Genomic DNA, 19305 nt, shown 5'->3' on the forward strand with positions numbered 1-19305 from the left:
CTTCTCTCTTTGCAAATCCATATCACTTAACTGTAATTTTGAAAGAAGAATCTCTTACATTGTGGGAAGAACGTCATGGAGTTTAAAATCAAGTCTATTTTAGTTTTGCATAAATCCATCCTTACTAATCTTAATCTGCCTTTACTAATCTTGCTAGCCTTCTGCAAAATAGGAAAAGGCTGGTTTGAAATCAAAATTGTGCAAACTTGAGTCAAAACCCACTTCCTGAAGCCAGCTGGTGTGCAGACAGCACCCTTTACGTGCTTCTGATGGAGCTTCTGATAACTTGAATTATCCATGACTGATGTCTTTATCACAGCCTCCATGCTGTAAGGTGAGGGAGAGCCATCTGCTCACAGCAGGATTAATCCAATTGATGGCCCATGAACACAAGCTGCTGCTTCATGGATCTGCCTCTCTGAGTGATGGGAGAGGCTGGTGCTGTCATATCACTGTAGAAACAGGCATGTGGCTCACTGCACTTGAAAAAAGTCCCCCAGGATGCCCAAGCTTTGTTTTCTACATCAGCAGCACAAGAAACACTTGTTCAGGGTGTTCTCACCTACGGCTTGTACCTCAAGAAAACAAGGCTCGAACTAAAACCCATAGCATGCTCAGTATTATCTCAAAGCTGAACCATGGATTAAATGATTAAATCTTATTTTGCTTAAGGAGTATAATAAATATTTATTTTGGGGAAATGGCAATGTCAGCAGAAGACATAAATGCAAAAAAAAAATAGTTTTAATTTCTTCTTTTTCCTTTTAGTTCCTTTGAGCTTTTCCTTTAGGCTTTCATTATTAACAGTGAAATAGCAAACCTGCTCAAGGGCAGAATTGTGCTCTGAGAATCATAAGTGTGGTTATAAAAACAATTTTTTCCTCCATAGTATACCAGATAGCTTAAATTTTAACCCTGTAAAGCAGGATCCATGAACTGGGCCATATGAATTTTTGCTGATAAGGTTTTGAATTAATCCCATTTTGTACAGACCTGTGGTTGCAGAAGCTTAAGGAAATTCATCACAGTTGCAGATTGTTTTCCAAGTAATATCCTCATGGACTATGAAGCCTATCATTTTATGATAAATGCATAAAGGTTTTGCTTAACTTCATTTTTGAGCCACTCCATCTCTAATCTCCATTGCTCAGTTTTTAAGCAGGCTTTGGCAGTCTGGCTGAACTACAGTAGTGCTGACATTGAAATTGCACAGTACCAGGTGGGGGGAGGGATGTTAGAGGAGGTTCACTGTAGACACAGCTTGGATTTTTCCTCCCCTTTGATACAGCTGAAACTCTTACTTCCTGCACAGACAAGCAGTCAGCGTGATTTTTGCATATTTAGGTAGAGAATAATATACAGCAAAGTAATTCCACTGTAATCCCTAAGGATGGGATAACAAATAACATCCCTGCTGTACAGGCAGCTAGAATTATTCAGAAGGTGTAAAGGGGCTTTAATGTTGTGAGGAGCTGCCTGTAAAGGGTGCTTTTGAGTAGGCACATCTGTAACTTTGCAAATGAAATCAGAGCAGGCACAGACGAGGCTGCTGGCTTGTTTGCTGTGCTGGGGAGGTGACTAAGCATCTGCAGCTGCTGGCAGGTGAGCTCAGAGCTGCAGGTGGGGCTTCCAAGGCTGCTCTGCAAAACAGGCCTTTGCTCACAGTGATCGAGGCATTGTTACCACTGCTCATTCCAGAACAATCACTGCTGAGGTTACAGCATTAAGTAAATATTTTCTTTCATATTAGTGTTATTATCCTTAATCTGCCTGGGTAATGGGGAATGACAGTGGTTCTGGGAAGAGCTGTAGTGGGGGACCTGGCTCTTGAGTATTCAGCTCAGGGCTGTTCTGCTCAGTGGGGCTGTGCCTGGGCTGAAACAGGGGCAGCAGGGGGATATTTGGGGCAGGATTTAAGCTGCCCCTGCCAAAATCTGGTCCAAAGCATGAATGGCTTTGATAATCAACATTTCCACTTCAGACATGGTTCCCTCTTGCTTCCTGTAGCAGCAGATAGTAAAGTTTGAATTTCTGCAGGTTGAACTATTTTGAGGTAACTGCAAAGGGGGATGATTGTGTGGAGAGTACTGATATATTGTTCTTGTTTGTGAGTACACCTGAAAAGAGAGCTATCCAAACATTTTTTGTTATCTGTGGTCTGTGACATGAATATGCCTTATGTATCTAAGGCAGATGATTGAGCTTTTACTTAAAAAAAACCCTAAAGACAATCCCAAATCTTAAAACTCTCTGATTGTAGCATCCATCCAAGTAGTGTTTGTTAAAAGCGATTGTTAGTTGTACAGCAGTGTGTTGGCCTGTTCCCTTTTTCCTGGTTTGGGTTTTACAGCCTGTGGTGTGGTGTTAAGCTGTGGCAGCGTGGGAAGCGAGCAGGGTGTTGGCAGGCAGGAGCTCCATTCCCCATCCATTCAGAATCAGATGGCCCAAACCCACCCCAGGTTTATTCATCTTTCTACAGGCTGTTCATATTTCTACAGGTTTCTGTCCAATTCCTTACTTCTTGCTGTCATCTAAGTTATTGTAGTTACAGTATGTAGGCTTATATGACAAATAGCAATGAAATGAAGTTATGCACAAGTGGGTGCTGTTAATTTCAGCTATAGTCATTGAAAGGCTTTGAAAAAATTAAAAGGCTTGGGGTTTGTTTTTTTTTTTTTCCCCTAAGAAGGTATAAATGAAAAGTGCACCTTCTAAACAGATGGATGTGTGAATGATGAGAAGGTAATCTGATCTATAAATACAAATGGAATTTTGTCTACTGGCTTCAGGCCAAAAAGCAGTAGGTTTAAAAATAATTTTAAATTAAAAACCCCTGCTTTAACTTGAAAGCAGTTTTTCCTCTGAAGAGAATATTTCACAGTGAATGACCAGAGAGGCTCTTGATGAGAATTGCTGTTTGACTGAGGAGCTCTGTCAGGCATGCAGATCTGGAAGTCACAGCATGCTATTCAACCCTTGTTGCCAAAGTTCTGCAGGCCAAATTATTCCCAGTATGACACCTAAAAACTTAATCTGTGTTGATATGTATTTCCTCTTACATGGCTCTTTTGCAACTATGAGTTCAGCTGTGCTGGGTCCACCTAGCCCTATATCCTGTCTGTGACTGTAGCCAGTAGCAGTTCCCTGAAAAGGAGTGTTGGAACAAGCCAGATGAGATGCTTGGCCAGAATACTGTCCCTGATTCCCACAACTGCAGCTCAGAGTGCTCTTAAATCAGCAGTGGTGCCTTCTTTGCACAGTGTCAGGCAAGGATCACAGAGAGTGTTGCAGAGAGTGCCCTGGCAGCACAGCTCATGCCAGGGCTGGGGCTGCCAGCTTTTGGCTCCTTGTGTGGAGGGAGGAGATCCAGCCCCAGCTGTCTCCGTGGAGAAGCTGTGCTGGTCCCCAGGCTGGGAGGGACAGTCTGCTCAGGTGTGCGTGTGGCTCCTTCGTCACCAGCAGGTCCTGGGCAGCAGTCCCACACCACAGCTACTCGGAGCAGGCCTGGGAAGGGAGTCTGCTTTCCTGAGCTCAAGCAATATTATGTTTTGGGCATAACTGAAGAATAATGGGTTCTTAGTCTAAATAAGTTTTGTAATTATGCTAAATAAGAACACCTTCTGTAGTCAAAAACTATTCAGCAAATGCCGAGAGTTGAAATATGCAGAGGAAAAGCCTCTTCAAATAAAGTGAAGGGCAGCAGATGCTATTAGGATCTGTTTTACTATCACACAAGTGCTGATCCCAACTCTCCATTGCATTTCTATGCTGGTGCTTTTCTTCCTGGGAAGGCTGTGAGGGTCATATGAACTGTGCTTCCTGCTAACAGCCCCGCTGTTGAAAACTTAAGAGAGCTTTTCAGTTTGCCAGACTTGTGGTGAAAGCCTCTGATCTGCGTTACACAATCGAGCCTCAGTTCGTGCCTGTCGGAGGCCGGTGGCTGGTAGCATGTGGGCAGCTCCAGTCTGCCTCTGAAAGGTTTTGTTCAGTGTGTGCCTCTGCTCGGCCCCATCAGGCCCTTGTACTTTTCAAAATGTTAAGTACTCAGCTTTGCTCCAGTACATTATCTCACAAATCTTCTATTGTTTGGCCCTTTTCTGAGGAGCACATTATGTGTGGTGGCACGAACCAGGCCAAGCTGTGTCTGCAGTGCATGCAAAGGTGCTCTGGGCTGCAGCTGGTGCCACCCACCATTGGGTGGTTTGGACTGCCTGCGTTGGGGGTGCTTTGAACTTGTTCTTCTTGGCCTAAACTTATCAATGAAAGCATAAAGTACTGTGGCTTTGTTCAATGGGGACAAGCAGTGACAGGTACATAATGTTCCTATTCTTGGAGCTGTCAGATGGAAGGGAGCTAATATGATAACCCATAATACTTTATCTTCTGTGATCTTGAGAGATAGCTGTGCTTACGCATCTGATTTCCACTGGAGAGGGTTGGGGGAAAGTAAAACAATCCCTGTTAAGGCTCAAATCCAGTGTAGCCGAGCTGCAGAGTTTTCATCAAAGGCAGGAAACAGATGGACGGGCACAGCTGCAGGAGGAGCTGCAACTTCTCTGGAAAAGCTACCCAGGCATGTGCTGCAAGCAGGGGCACAAGAACAGCAGTGCTGTTCTGCTCAGGGCCTCAGCTCCGTGCCAGTGGGTGGATGGTCCCACAGCCCCTGCAGCTCAGGGAGATGCCATTTCGGGGAGGAACCTGCCTGGCACTTCTCCCAGCTCTGTACCCTTGCCTGCTTCCAGGATTTGCTCACTGTAGTAGTGGAAGAAAAGTGAATCAAAGACTTATTTATGTTTCCAAGTCTTACATCTCTGGAGTGTGCTGCAGGCCCTGTACTAGGGAGCTCAGCCTTACCTCCTTTGCAGCAGCACCTCATTGCCTGTGTCCCTGCTGAATTCTCCGTTTTGGAGTGGACAGTTGCATGATAAAGAGTTCTTGTACCTTGGTGGGCTCACAGAGGCAACGAGAGAAGCCTCTGGGGTACACTGGGGTGTTGTGTCATATGTTCTTTGTGAGACAGAAAAGAAAAGAAGGATCAGCACCGTGTCCCTGGTGTGTGCCCAGCCACTCACCCAGAGCCAGTCTGACAGTCGGTCATTGCTCCTGTGAAAAATGACTCTGCATGTTCTTTATCTGGCACCTTCAGGCCTTGGCTCCTCCTATTTACTTGGAAGGTGCAAATATTTAGATCTCTTCCAGAACAGATCCATGTTATTGTTATTTAGAAGGTTTCTTTTCTTAAGCACTTCAGTGTTTTTTCTTATTTTGTGTCATTTTTGCCAAAATCAGAGATTTTTCCAAGCAAGAAATCTATGTAAGCACAACTGTGTAGTGGGGAGAACTTTTCTTAGCTTGCTTTCCCTTTTTTAAAGACAAAAGAGCCTTATTGAAATGTGCTTCCTTTCTGACTGCTAATGGCTTTTCCTTCCTTCCCCCTTGAAATGATCTTAACATTCTCCCATCCTGTTGGGTATAAATTTCAGCCTGGACTGTTTTCCCTGTTGAGGTGTTGAGTCACTGGCCTTGAATGGGAACCTGTGATGAGGTAGGGAGAAGAGAGGGCTTGGGAAGAAAGAGTTTTTCCAGCAGTTTGGTGGTACATGGGATGAGTTTTTTAAAAAACAAGGGTAAGGTGCTATTCATTGTAGCCTGGGACTGCTCATATACTCTTTTCCACATTTTATTTCTGGATGCTTTCTAATGGTGGATCTGGATAAATTCCAGGACATAATACACAAAATACATAAAGGAAGACCTGGCTCCTGCTCAATAACAATGTTCCATTTTAAGCTATCTCAGGTTAAAGGAGAAATAAATATGATGCTGTATCACTCAAATCCATTTGTCTCCTGGAGGAATGATGCTGAAATCTTATTTCAAAGGCTCTGTGTGGGAATTATGCCCTGAAGCCTGGATATTCTCCAAGGCTTAATTAAGCTTATTCATAGAAACCCTAAACATTATGAACTGGACAGCAGACCTCCAAATTTGGCTCTAAGTGCAGAGAGGGTATTGTTTCTGCACACTCTGATTAGCAACACTGAGCACAGACATACCCTTTGGGATAATTAGTAAAATGGACAGGAATTAAATACAGCTTCCTATCTGTATTTTTCTCCCTTAAGTAAGGTTGTATTTTGTGTGGTGTTGGGTTGTGTCATGTGGGATGTATCTTCTCTCTCTGTCTTCCATCCAGAAATTCTTTCTGGTCTAAAGTCCACAGTAGCAGATTTGAGACAAAAATCTGCGTCTCCTCCCATATCTTCTTGCTCTGCAAGATGTAGGAAACAAGGATGAACAATGCCACTAAACCAGCAAGAATAAGGTTAGGTTAGTGCCTCACATACACTTTTGACAATCTCAGAGAAATCTGAACCCAAATGTCTTTGTTACTACTGTTTTGCATGCTTTGGAGGTTTCTTTTGCCCTTTTTTTCTCCCCCAAGCAATATGGCTGAGAAATTAACTTCTAAAATCGAATTATTATTGCAATTATTGTAAGGTATCTGAGCTTGTGTGAAAGCAAATTATTGTTCATTTGGCTTAAGCAAAAAAGGGTGGTTTTTTTGTTTGGTGGAAAAGGAGGTGGGATTTCAAAACCAGTTGAAACCAATGTGTGCTGCTGCTTTCATGGATGTGTTTAGTTTGAAGTCTTCTCTCTGGAGAGTCAGCAGTGCAAAAGGGTCACAAAAGTGGTTTGGAGGACTTTTTTGTTGGTGTTTGAGGGGTTTTTTATTGTTCTGCTTTAATTGCAGATCAGTTTATAAGAGATAAGACTCTTCAGTAATACTTTCTTTTTAGAAAGCTCACATATAGGTGAAACTGAAGGGTTTGCTTGGGGCTTTTTAAGAACTCTACCTTGAAGGAATATTTCCTTATTTTTGGTATTACTTAGGATTTATGTATCAGGATACTTTTTTTACAACTTTTCTCATAGCATCTTAAATAAGTGTGAAAAAAAGGTGAGCAGAAGTGTCATTTGGACAGAGTGAGTTGTATGCTTTGCTGTTGTCACACTTTTGTCAGTGTTGGGGCAAATAGCAAAATGTCTTCTGTTCAGAATTTTGTCCCCCCAGAATTTCACTCAGATTAGTTTTGAAACTTGCTGCTCAAAGGAGTTTAAGAAAAAATATCCAATGTAAAATTTAAAAACATTTTTGTAGTGTTAACAGATGGAAATGTTGATTGACTTTATTTTTTTAATGTAAGTCATAACATTTAGACATGTAAAAATATAAGTGCTTTTTAAAATGTAAAATAGCTCCATGAGACTGCCTAACTCTCTGTGCATGACATCTCCAGGCTGCTTAAGTACTGTTTGCTTTGTTAGTGAGATGAAACAAGGATTTGAGAAAGAAAGACAGTCGTGGTCTGGAGAAGCAATTGTTATCAGTGAAATTTGTCTATTGGAGAATGAGGCTCTTAGAGCTGGAAACTTTGGCTTTGACATGTTGGAGCCCATGTTTCACACAGATGTGCAGGTCCTGTTCTGATGACCAGGAGTCGCTCTGGATTTCAGTGAGCTATTTCAACTTCCATGCTGCTGGAAATTGTGCACTTTCCTCCTGTCTGTGCTTGAATAATGAAGAGAGACCCACAGGCTGGAAGGCAGTTTAACTAATGCAGGTTAAAGAGGCTGCAGTTTGGGATAGCTGAGGTCTCCTTACTGTGGCAATTGCCTTCCCAATGTGTAGAGTGTGAGTAAAGTGTCATTACAGCGTTCCCAAGTCTTGCGGCTGCTGACCTGATATTGGAAGATTTTAATCTAACGTAGAACAAATATCATCATCATCTTTCATATCTCTGAAAGCAGCACTGTGCTCTGTATCTTTTATGTTTGATCCTTGCAGGCACTTTGAGTGTGTATCTTATGCCCAGTACCCTGCTTTTGAATTTGCAGTATCATAACGCTCCATCTTTCAGTGAAAGAGCCAGCTGGAGGATGAAGCCTAGGAAAATCCTCGGGGTTACAATCTCTGTCTGAACTGCTTTAGAGATCAACCCAGCTGAATTCTAATTTAGAGAAGCTTCCCATGCTACATTTTCACTGTAAACATTTAGGGAGGTTTGTAAGAGCTGAAGTGTCCTTTAGGCTGATGGTTCTGTTTTTATGAAAATTTTGTTTGTGAGAGCCCTTGAATACACACTAGGGAGGAAAGAGGCGAATAGAAGTAGACCATGGAATTCTGAATCTAGATAACATCATATATCAGGAGACTAAACTTTGTAATTAAATATTGAACAATTCTATCCAAGCCTTTTCACAGCTTAGATCAGTAGTGATGCTAGCTCATCTTGAATCATATGTCCATCAAAAAATTCAAGGTCAGGAAGGCTCAGATCTACCAAAACAGTTCCTTTTTGGTTGGGAATGCTTGTAAGAAGGCTCTTATTTTCAGTGTCTGACATTGGAGATTGGAACTGGAGTGTGTGGAGGGATGGAGGTCCTTACAAAAAACATCAGACCAAGCAACAGGGCTGCTTCCCTGAGGAAGGACACGATGGTGTTTGGCTGCCAGAGTCCTGGACAGCTGCTGGCTGAGCAGTGTCTGAGTGGAGATCAATGCAGGGATATTCCCATTCTGTATCTTTTTATTAAGCACAGTTCTATGGGCAGAAATAATTTCAGCAAATTTAGTACTATTTGAGCACTTTCTCTGCCCTTTGGCTTAAGGCTGTAGTTACTTGTAAACTGAAAACACCATTGTAAAAATCCAAAATCACAACCCTCTGTAACAGGTCACCGGCCTGCCCGTAAGGAAGTGGCCATGTGTGAGAGGGACAGGTCTGTCACCCGGGCAGGCAGCAGGGAAGTCTCATCGACTCCTTGGTTAATGGCAGCATCCTGACATGTCAGGCTCATTAGGGACACGCTGCTAATTTGGTCAGGCAAGGGCTGCCAGGCTGCATTGTGTGGGGTTAAGCAGCGTGAATAGAGCCCCTAAGCAAAGCTGCTGGAATCTGCTTTTGTGTTCCCTTTGGATGCCTGTCCTCTGCTTTTGGCTTCTTTTCCAGTTCCAAGTGGCCACGTGGAGTTTTGGCACGGTGAGTGCTGTCCGTAGATGAGTTACAGATTGCAGAAGTGATCCAGCTTGTGCTGAGAGGAGTTACCCAGCTTCCCTTCTCAGCTGCTTTTGCATACATACACTTAGAATGTCAGTTCACTACTTCGTGGGACTTAATTAGAAATGGATTAAGCCCTTTCTATTTAAAACCCAATTTGAACTGCTATAGGTATTTTCCTTATCATCCCTGCTCACATGTGCTAGGCACTGCCTATATAACAATTAAAGTTTGCATTTCTTTTCTACTGTCAAAAGATAACCTTCCTCCCATTCCCACATGCCATGGAGTCCTGCAGGTGGGTTTGCAGGTCTGACAGTTGTGCCTTCCACCCACACTCCAGTCCCTGGAAGAGCTGGGAGGTTGTGGAGTGACCCTTTGGACCCAGGGGATTGGTGGTGGGGAAAACCTGCCTCACGCAGCCTGGCTGGGGGGGTGTGCTGGCTCTGCGTGTGCCTGGCTGGAGCGATTCCTTATGGGATTGTTGTGAAAGGTTGAGCAAGGAGAAGAGATTGTTTTCATCTCATAAAGGGAACAACCAGATTGTCTCACTGCAGCCTTTCCCTGGCGTGCGTCAGAACACCGTTAATTTAGGAGTTGGAACCCAGTGGAGGATTTTCTGATTCTCTACCATGTGTTTGCCTTTGTGACTCCAGTTTCTCTCTCATCCTTTGGGGATGTTTTCCCCTGACATCTTCATCCTTACCAGAACTTATTTTTGTTTCTGCCAGATAAAACACTGAAATTAATAGTTTTTGGTAACCATTTTCTACATCTTCATCTGATCAATCTGATTATGTTAAGGCTGAGTCGAATTACTCCATTAAGAGTTTCAAATGCTGTCAGAACTGAAGCAGGGAGAGGTTTCCCAGGAGACTGACTGTGTGTGCCTGTGTGGAACAGACTTGGTGGGGAATTGGCCTGCACAGTTCCCTGGCAGAGCAGCACAGCTCCAGCACTTCTGTCCCCAGATACCTGGGCTGATCCTGGGCTGGGAATGGACACCTGCTGGCTCAGGCTTTTTATCACACTGGGGGCTGCCCTGCCCTCAGAAACAGGGGGAATTCATGCCTCTGCCTGCTCATGTACAGGGATATTGATGTAATGCAGTGCCCCATTTTGGGAAGCAGTGTTTTTCCAAGGGTGGAAAAATGCTGGCTCTGTGGGAGGGAATACTTCTTGCAAACAAGCACTGAATTTCCTCATTTTACTTTACTAGGGATTTCTATTAGAAAATAAGGCTGGAGGGGGGAAGTTTGGAATGATTCTGGGAAGCTTTGACTCAGAAAGGGGAGAATGATTCATGTTATTACTGTTATTTATTAAGGAGAACAGACCATGAACCTGATCTTTTACTTATCTTTGGAAACTTAAAGCACTTATGCAGTGACCCCAAAAGAGTTTGTGCGTTTGAACCAAGGTCTTTCAACATAAAAGCTAAATCCCAGCTGTGGGAACTGGCCCACAACATTTTAAGAAGATTTATTTGTATTACCTTCATACTTGATAAGTATTTTAATATCCTCAGTGCATCCCTTCTCTATTTGTGAAAGGGGGTGGTAAAAAAGTCTTGAAACTTGACTCTTTCTGTGCTGTGACAATGGTCAGTTTATCTCTGGTTATTGCTGGAGTCTTGATGTAAGAGGTCATTCATTTGAGAGTCAGTCTAGTTTTGACAGGGGAATTTGATTACGGAGAGAAGCAATTTGTTTAGTAGCAACGTTTTTTGTCTTTTTAATTTGGAAATAAACATTTACTTCTCCAAAAATAACTTTGCTGTTAATAATCAAAACCTAGGATAATCAAAGGTATATGTTAGAAAGAAGGTTTTAAGCTCCATCTTAAGATAATACTGAGAACTGTGAGGTAATTTAAATTTGTGTTTGTATTCTGGTACTATGAAAAAAAGATAAGTGCAACCTAAACAATGTTTTAATCATATTTGGCAAGAGGATTTAAGTAAGGAAAAATCAAAACTTGACACAGTCTATATCCCACTTGTAACTTCATTCTTCTACTTCAGAAGTTAGTATAAGTTAATCTTTTACCTGATTCCTTAGGTGAGTTCTTTAAAGAATCAACCAGACAAGGTTCTGTCAATTTTATGAAAATGGAAAGGCACTTGACTGTAGACACACAGTTTTATCTTCTTCCCTTGTAGTATCATACTGTACACCCCTTGTACTTCTGGTTGTGCTGTCAGTGGCTGACAGTCAGAGAAGTTAAGAGAAAGTTTTAACTTGTAGGTTTTAACTTTTAGAGTTTGAGACTGGAACAAATATCTCCATTATCCTCCTGAAAAATCCTGTTAGCAAAGCAGTCCCATCATATCTAAGTTACTGGCTTGAATATTGCTTGTATTGTCTGTTAAAGTATAGCAGCTTAATCTCAGCAGAGATTGAGAAAGCATGCAAAGACTCTGCTAGCAAGAAAAAAATGGATAGAAAGGACAAATTGTCACAGCAAGTATAGAAACTTGAACTTAGACTGTATTTTACTGCACTGAGGAAGGCAGAAGTCCTCAGCTTTTACAATTAAATCAAACACTTCTGACCAACTCAACATCCATCCCAGAAGGATTTCCTTACAGGCTCAAGAAAACTGACTTATGTCAATTGGAATAAACACACTGTGCAAAGTTAAGAGGTCTCCAAGGATTTGGATAATCAACAGAAATCTTAATTATGTTCAACCCCAGCTAAGAATTTATCAGTAATTACAGGCATTTAGTTAACATGTAAGCAGTCCTGTGAGGTCCAAAAAACATTTCTTGGCTCATATCTATTAGTGGAGTTGAAAGTTTTCTTTGCTTAAAGGTCCAAAGTAATGCCAGTCACATGGCCGTGGAAGAGATGTGATAAGGCATTGAAAATCCATCAGTGTTTTCTTCATAAAGCTGCAAAATAAACACATTGATCTCTCTGGTAGTCAATTTATGCCTGAAATCATCTTGTCCTGTGTCCTGTCAGAGAGTCTGAGTAGCTGCTATGGTAGAAATACGATTCTCTGCCAGGATTGTAAATACCTTCCAAAACTGAGCTCAAACAGAGAGCCATGCACTCAAGTACTGGAGTCTATGGGTGCCATTACAGGGAGGGGCTGTGGAAGAACAAACATCTGTCAAACATATTGTAGAGGTTTCCTCCTGCTGGGCTTGGGCTCCATAGCTCACTTAGGTTGCCAGAATTGAACACGGTGCAGCGTTTGTGGTTTTGTGTCAGATTTCTTAATGCAGTGCTGGATGTACAAATACTGCAGCAAAATACAGGGATCTGTAGTTACCCTACCGTGTGGCCTGGCTCCTGTCCTTGATTTGACCCCTGGAGCTCTCCTTGGCTATCCTCATCTCCCTCCACAAATTAGCAATCTCTGCATAAAGAAAATGAGCATCAAGATCATTCCCAGCAAGAAGTATCCTCATGATAAGACCAAAAGCTCCATTTCATGGAAACATTTTGTGAGTCAGCATGCTGAAATGCGCAGTTCAGGCAGTACATCCCAAAGATCATTATTAAGTATTGTGGCTAAGAACTGTTTTCCTGGGAGTGATTTTGCTGCTTGGGCAAATCTCTCACAGGTGCAGCCTATTAGGAAGCCCAGACTGCTTCCTATAAACAAGAAAGCAAAAACAATCCAAAGGACAGCAATGATCTCTTGCCTTGCCAGCAGGGAAAGTCCAAGAGAAGACTTGGACTTCAGCAGAAGTAGAATCTGGGGGGGGGGGGGGGGGAAATCCATAGTCTATAATGGAATTTTTGGAAGAACCATTTATTCTGTACAAAATTGTCCAGTCAAAAGAGCTGATAAGTTTAAGGAACAAGCAGAAATACTCAAGGGAAAGCTCAAGCAACCCAGCCTGGTTATGGAATTGAATGCAGCCCCCTCTTTGTATGGTACAGGTGGGCCTGAGAAGAGATTTAAGTTGTCTGCTATGCAGTGTGCATACTTTGCCATAGCCAGTTTCATCTGCAGCAGCCATCACTGATTGTTCAAGTGGGGTAACTCCAGCATTTGCAACCTGAGAATGCAGCCCCCTTTTTTCTTTTTTCCCTTTTTTTTTTTAATTTGAAGATCACCAAAAGAACTCAAATTACAGGGACCTTCCTCACCTGAGAGGCACAGAGTTTGGTAAGTAGATCTTTTTGAAAATTCCCTTAAGTACACCCCCAGCTTCAGCCCAGTGATGCAACACTGATATGTTCCTCTTTTCTCCTAGGAATGAGAATAAAAGTACCAGCAAGAAGGTAAGCTATATAGTGAGTTATTACAAATTTCACATCCATTCCAAAAAGATTCTTCCTAGAAATCCTTTGGATATGAAATTCAAATACTGATTGAAGTCAGTTGTCTTGGAAAATTTTCTGGTCCTTTTTTTCTACCCAGTTCATGTAGAATGTGATAATTTATTCTTTTGTTTCCTTGGCTGAGGGGAATTCAGTGTGTATTTTTGCTTCACCCCACTAGTTTGAGTGATTCATCTTGCCTTCCAAAGTGATTACATGTCCATCAATCCAATCACAAACCCCTTTTTGAAAACTCCTTGCTGCTGTTATATGTACTGAATAAATCCCAGCCAGACTACCTCAAATATATGTTTCTGTGACACAATAAAATGATTGCAGGGATTATAGCTCTCTGTAGCTGCAACTGAGAGCTATTTCAACACCGAGCAAATAAACCAAACAACCTTCCCATTCCCCACCCCACTCAGTAAAACCACTGCAGAGTGTGTGTAACCTGTTTTTGATCTTTTTCTGCAGCATCCAGAAGAGTCTGTGGAAGCAGCTACCTGGAGCAGCCCTCTCACTGCTTTCCACCTGCAGCCTCATGAACCTGGTCTCCAAATGGCTGCATTGGGCCTTTCTCTTGGCACTGAGTACTCTGCACGTTGTTAAGCATTTTCCCATCTGGTTTTGGCTCCACAATGGGTTTCTCCTGAACCCTGAAAGCAGTGAATTCTTTTGAATGAAAATGACCTGACTGAAGCAGAATGCAATTTGAAGAGTCTTCCACATGTTATGCTATATCCTGGAAGCCTCCCTTCAGGATTAGTGGTTCCTCAAATGCTTCAATGGCCAGGGCTGGCAGTGCTCTCACAGGCAGAGCACCTCTCAGGTGGCCTCCTTGGCTCTGGTTTTGCCTCAGGTTATTTTCACTTCTCTTTCCTCAGAGCTTTTCCTTGCCAGCTCTTCTTCTTCCTCTTTTACTCGTGAGTGTTGCTCTTCAAGAGCAAATTCTCATAAACTTACATCATGGTTGCTTTGGCTCCACCTTCTGCTCTTTGTATTTCAGTATTTGATTTCACTTGTTATGGTTTATTTTTAATCAAACCATTTCACATTACTTTTTGGGGCCACAGAAGTGTGTTTGACATGTTTAAGTTGCCACTGTGAGGTTCTTCTCCAAACAGAATTCAAATCATTTTGTTGCAATCTGTACCAGAGCCTTTCTAGCAGCTGTGTTTATACAGTTTCTAGTAAAATGGGTCCCTGATTAGGATTTTTGAATAACTCATTCACTGAAAAAATGGTGTTTTGAACCAGCTAAAGCTATTTTAAAAATTGGGATAATATATGATTAAAAGTTTTGGTTTGAAGAAATCAGTGGCAACACCCTGCCAAATTTTAGGCCCCAAACATCATCACCATTAGTATCATAAAGATTAAGATACTGGATTTTAACTGGGCAAAAAGTGGTTTTCTTTTGCTTGTTAAAGAAATTAACTGAAAAAGGCATTTGTCACAGATTGAAAATTTTATGTTCAGTCACCCCAAAATTGTTGAAGTTTGGTACATCAGATGAAACTGAAGGCAGGTTCTTTTTTTTGGAATTGTCAAGCAACAGTGATTTGAGGGCAACTTGATGTAGAGTAGAAGCTGAACATGAGGCAGTTCTGGGATTGCTCCACAGTTATCAAGCCAAGCAGTTTGAAAAACCAAACCCCATCCTCAGCTGAGTGACACTGACACAGCACAGACTCAGTGTGTTGGGCAGGTGGGTTTTCAGAAGCTGTCTGCTCCTTCCATGCCAGGCAACCTCCTCAGGAGGATGGAGAAGCAATAGCTGCTGTGGCAGCAGCAGAGTTTTCTGCAGGGAACCCTGCAGGCTCTTCCTCCCACTGGTGAGGCTGGGGGGGAAAAGGTTCCTCATCTTTGCTGTTCCCCATGGTGGAGGTGGCAGCTGCATTCCCACAACTCTGCCGGTTTGGTTACTTGTGTCCATGCTGCAGACACTGGCACTGTACAAAACCTGTAAGTGCACAGTAAGGCAGGGAAACACAAGTGCTGCTTCTGCTCCATTAAACTGGAGCTCAGAATTAAAGGACCAAAAGCTACTTCGACTGACAAACTCCATATTTAAATGTTTTTTAAATCGTAAACTAAGAGCAAAGATTTATAAGTTTGTGTCATGATCCATAAATCTAGATCTCGTCCTTTGCCTCTAGACAAATGGCTTGTAGAGGAATTTGTAGTGGTTTGGATAAGTCTAGGTTTCAGCAGTCAGCCCTCTTAAGTCAGACATATATGAAACATCTGTGATTGTTTGAGGAATTTGGCAGACAATCATGTACTTAAATCACAGTTTCCCCTTTGAAAGTTGGAAATGTCCGTGTATAACTTAGACACACAAGCCACATAAGTCTGCACTTGTGAATTAGACAAGGGATCAACCTGCTGTTACCTTGCTAATCCTACTGCAAGATAAGAGTAAGTTGATACCTTGCTATAGTGAAAGAGACCAGCTTAAAGTTCTTTAAAACTGTGCACCTTTGTGTGCCCTAGAATAAAATCTAAGAGCTTTAAGGGAAGTTGCTGCTAAATTGCAGGCTACTTTAGTGTTCAGAATTTGCCAGTTAGCCAAAAGACTAAGACTGAAATCAAAAGGTTCTTTGAGTAAAATTATACAAACCCTCCTTTCCAGGCAGAATTGCTGAGTTACGTGCATAGCTGTCACATGCTGGGCCCCTGAGTACATTCACCATGCAGTTGTGCAGAGTCTGTCTAGAATCATCTCATCCTGTAATGAGATCATGTGAATTCAAAGCATATTAAACTTAATCCTAGTTTTCAGGATTATACCCTGTAAATTTAAAATTGCAGACTATAAAAAACACATAATGTTCTTGACTGCTTACTATAAAAAATGGGCCCCAGCTCATTGTGAACCAGCTTTGGTTCTGCCACTGAAGCAGAATTTGGTGAAGGGACTTCAGTGATTGAAGCTGATGTCTGGTGACCTTTGTCAAGCAGAACAAATGATTGCTATGTTTGCTAGAATTGTATTAGTGCTGGATGCTTCTGGTACAGCCTGAGCAAACGAAGTTTAAAAGTCTGGCTGTCTGTGAGCAAACTTTGCCTTTTGATTTAGTCTGTGCTGCAGCATGGACCCTCCAGGCAGGAATTGAGGCTCTGCTTTATTTGATGTCAGGTCCTTCAATAGTTCCAGAAAGTAATTTTGCTTGTAATAGAAACACATGATGAAAACAGACATAATCCTAGATAATGTGTTAGAATCAATTCTTGTGTGTCAGATTCCTGCATAGCAAATGTCCTTTAGTACACACAGGAATTGCCTGAACAATCCAAGGAAGAGGCTGCAACACATACAGGCTGCAACTCTGTGAACTCCAGCTCTGGGATGACAGAGCAGAGCTATCAACTCTTTAGGCTTAACCTAGCTCACAGTGGACATAGAGCCAAAACTAGGCAGGAGAACACCCCCCAAAAAGAGAAGCCAAAATTTGCAGCTGGTCATTGAATAACTTCTAAGAGCTAAAGGCCATGTGATTCTGACTTGACCACTGAAATGCTGTAAATTTACTGTGGAAGTGCCCTTGGTAGCTTTGAGCCTGAGGATGTGCAAGATTTCTTACCAGCATTCAATGACCTGTCTTGTGTGATGCCAAGCCATTCCATGTTCAGCTCCCTGCTTTATTCTAAGGACAAGCTTAGTTGGTCCTTCTGAGGCAGAGGTTTTTACTGTGCCTGACTGAGCAGCATCACACTGGAAGGAAAGAAGGTGGAAGGATTGTCTTCCCCAAAGCCATTGCTGGAACAAAAATTACCCACACTGCCTGCAGTGTGTCACTGCTGTGGAAAACAGTCTTATTGTTTTCTTGCAGCTCTTTCAGCCACCTCCTTTACCCTTCTTTCCTTTCTGTCTTCTGTACTTTGGTCTCACTGTTCTCTCCTCTATATCTCTCCCTGTTTTCACTTACTGTTCCTTAATACACTTAATCCAATGCAGTCAGTTCTAACTGGGGTTTTTGCTTTATTCCCTGGGAAACATCTACATCCTTTCTGTTCCCTTCCCAGGGGCTTCCTTAGTGCCAGCACTGGTGCATCTCAGCCAGCTGCAAGCTTCCCTCTCCTCCAGCTGAGTGAGAAGTTGACAGCAATAGACTGTGTGCCTGACTGGACTCAGCTGAGCATTCCCCTTTGGATGTTCTTGGTGGCTGCTGCCACGCTCCCCACACCATGGCCCAGTTTCTCTCTCTGTGGTGGAGGTGGCAGGGAGGGCTGGCACAGAAAGTGCAAACCAACCTGGCATCTTCCACAACTGTATTTTTTTTCCCCTTTGAAGAATAGAGTTTTCCTTTTAACCTGTTTGGAAGGTATTCTTGACATCTATGGGGTAATGCAGTGTAGTATTTCTCTTGCCAGCCTATTGGAACCATTTCAGGAGGTTGTGGCTGATTGGCAGCTGTCAGTCACTGGCTGTACATTGTCAGTGTTTTGCTTAGGCAGGCTGAATTGCCTGATACAGCTCTCTGGAATGTAGCAGGAGGCAGTGCAGCATTTTCATTTAATTGCTTGTGGAGATCGCTGCAGGATTGTGGTGTCAGAAAATATTGCTAAATCTCCGGGGACTTTTTGGCATTTTGTTGCCACAATAAAGTCATAGTTGTCACAGTGGCTTAGTACAGCCGCCAATACATGTACACTTATTTATGCAGCCTGAAAATGTAATGCAATAATAAAATACTCTATTTACATTTCTGCGACTTGCATTCATTTGAGTCTTCCAATGCTACTTTTGTAATTCACTGTATTGTCTAAATGCATATTTCTTATATATGAAATTTATAAAGATGTTAAGAAGAGTTGTCAGTAAAGTCACATTTTGCAACCAGTCTTAAACATGATCCTACTTGTGGGTTTGTGTCTCTGCTGTTTTTATTATCTAAGCATTTCAGTTTTGGAAATCCATATTTATAAGAAATTTTTCCACAGTAGAATTGCCATGGCATTGTTAATACCAAGATGACAAGTGGCCTGAAAATGAAGTGTTGAGCAAACACAAGCAGTTTCCACTTGAGCTTTTTTTGACTGTCCTGAAGCCCAGCCAGTCCATGTTGTGGAGCATTTGCAAAGTAAGATTAATGCAGTGCAGAGCTGCTGCTGAGTTACAGGAAGGCAGGCAGCTGAGACCAAAAAATGAGGTTCCTGTGTCTCAAACTCTCCCCTAGCCAGTCAAAACTTTGCTTGCTTTGAGAATGTAAAGGTATCTGTTTTTCTGTGCGTCATAGTTGAAATTTCCATGTTCCTGGTTATGTTCACTATATGCAAAATATATAATATATGATATATTATATATATATAATATGCAAAATGTTAGCCTGCAGGCGGGATGGATTTTTCCAGTAGAAATTACCTTAGTTGCACAAGTGTGACAAACACTTGCTCTGTATGGTGTTTTTGAAGATCCTTTTCTCACACTGTATTTGTATCTGTTTCTCTTGCCTCCAATGAGATGTTTCACTTAAAGCATTATGGATAAGTCAGAAGAGCATCCATCCTGTGAGCAGCATGGAGAATATTCCAATTACCTTCTTACCCATGTCTGTGGGACTAAGCCATGAACATCCCTGCCAGGTTGCTCAGTCATTCTGGCCCAAGCAGGACTGCTTACACGAGTAAAAAAATTCAATGTGATCTTGCAGTGCTGTTCAACAAAGTCATGGACACACTGGTGATGGTGTAGGGTGTTGTTGGAGGAGCTTTCCTCATGCTTATCTGTGCTTTTACTCCTTCCATTTGTCATTGCCTCAGTGCCTCTCACTTCTGGATTTTTCTTTAGGAGGAGCTTTATGTCTCTGTTAGGATACATTTGTGAATTCACTGCTTTTTCTCACAGAACATAAACTGGAGAGAGATTTTGTGTGTGTCTTACAGAACAGATGTGAAATCCAAGCTAATCAAACTAATCTGATAAAATAGGTTTTAGAATTAATCTATCAATC

At 42.2% G+C, this 19305-nt stretch overlaps 2 protein-coding genes across 9 annotated transcripts in view; both read left to right on the forward strand.

Moving 5' to 3' along the window:
- ZDHHC8 (zinc finger DHHC-type palmitoyltransferase 8) overlaps positions 1-19305 on the forward strand; it is a 118754-nt gene that overhangs the window by 51696 nt on the left and 47753 nt on the right. The window lies entirely within an intron of this gene.
- On the forward strand, positions 1499-18061 carry LOC135282849 (uncharacterized). 4 transcript variants are annotated; one of them, XR_010348864.1, is made up of 4 exons: positions 1499-1602; positions 13134-13190; positions 13279-13306; positions 13823-18061. XR_010348864.1 is itself a non-coding variant. In XM_064393036.1 (4 exons), the coding sequence occupies exons 1-4, from the start codon at positions 12292-12294 to the stop codon at positions 14025-14027; spliced, it is 960 nt and encodes a 319-aa protein (XP_064249106.1). In that variant the 5' UTR covers positions 9524-12291; the 3' UTR covers positions 14028-18061. The 4 variants fall into 4 exon arrangements, 1 of the variants encoding a protein (XP_064249106.1); XR_010348863.1 differs by having other exon boundaries at positions 1601-1727; XR_010348865.1 differs by lacking the exon at positions 1499-1602 and adding an exon at positions 1814-2053.

This window comes from Passer domesticus, chromosome 17, assembly GCF_036417665.1.
Source record: "Passer domesticus isolate bPasDom1 chromosome 17, bPasDom1.hap1, whole genome shotgun sequence".
NCBI lineage: Eukaryota > Metazoa > Chordata > Aves > Passeriformes > Passeridae > Passer > Passer domesticus.

Excerpts from the sequence above, each read along its gene's own strand:
- LOC135282849 (XM_064393036.1), top strand. The coding sequence starts at position 12,292 with ATGCAGTGCTGGATGTACAAATACTGCAGCAAAATACAGGGATCTGTA. Across the intron at positions 13,191-13,278 it reads CCTGAGAGGCACAGAGTTTG|GAATGAGAATAAAAGTACCA; the intron begins GTAAGTAGATCT and ends CTTTTCTCCTAG. Across the intron at positions 13,307-13,822 it reads ATAAAAGTACCAGCAAGAAG|CATCCAGAAGAGTCTGTGGA; the intron begins GTAAGCTATATA and ends CTTTTTCTGCAG.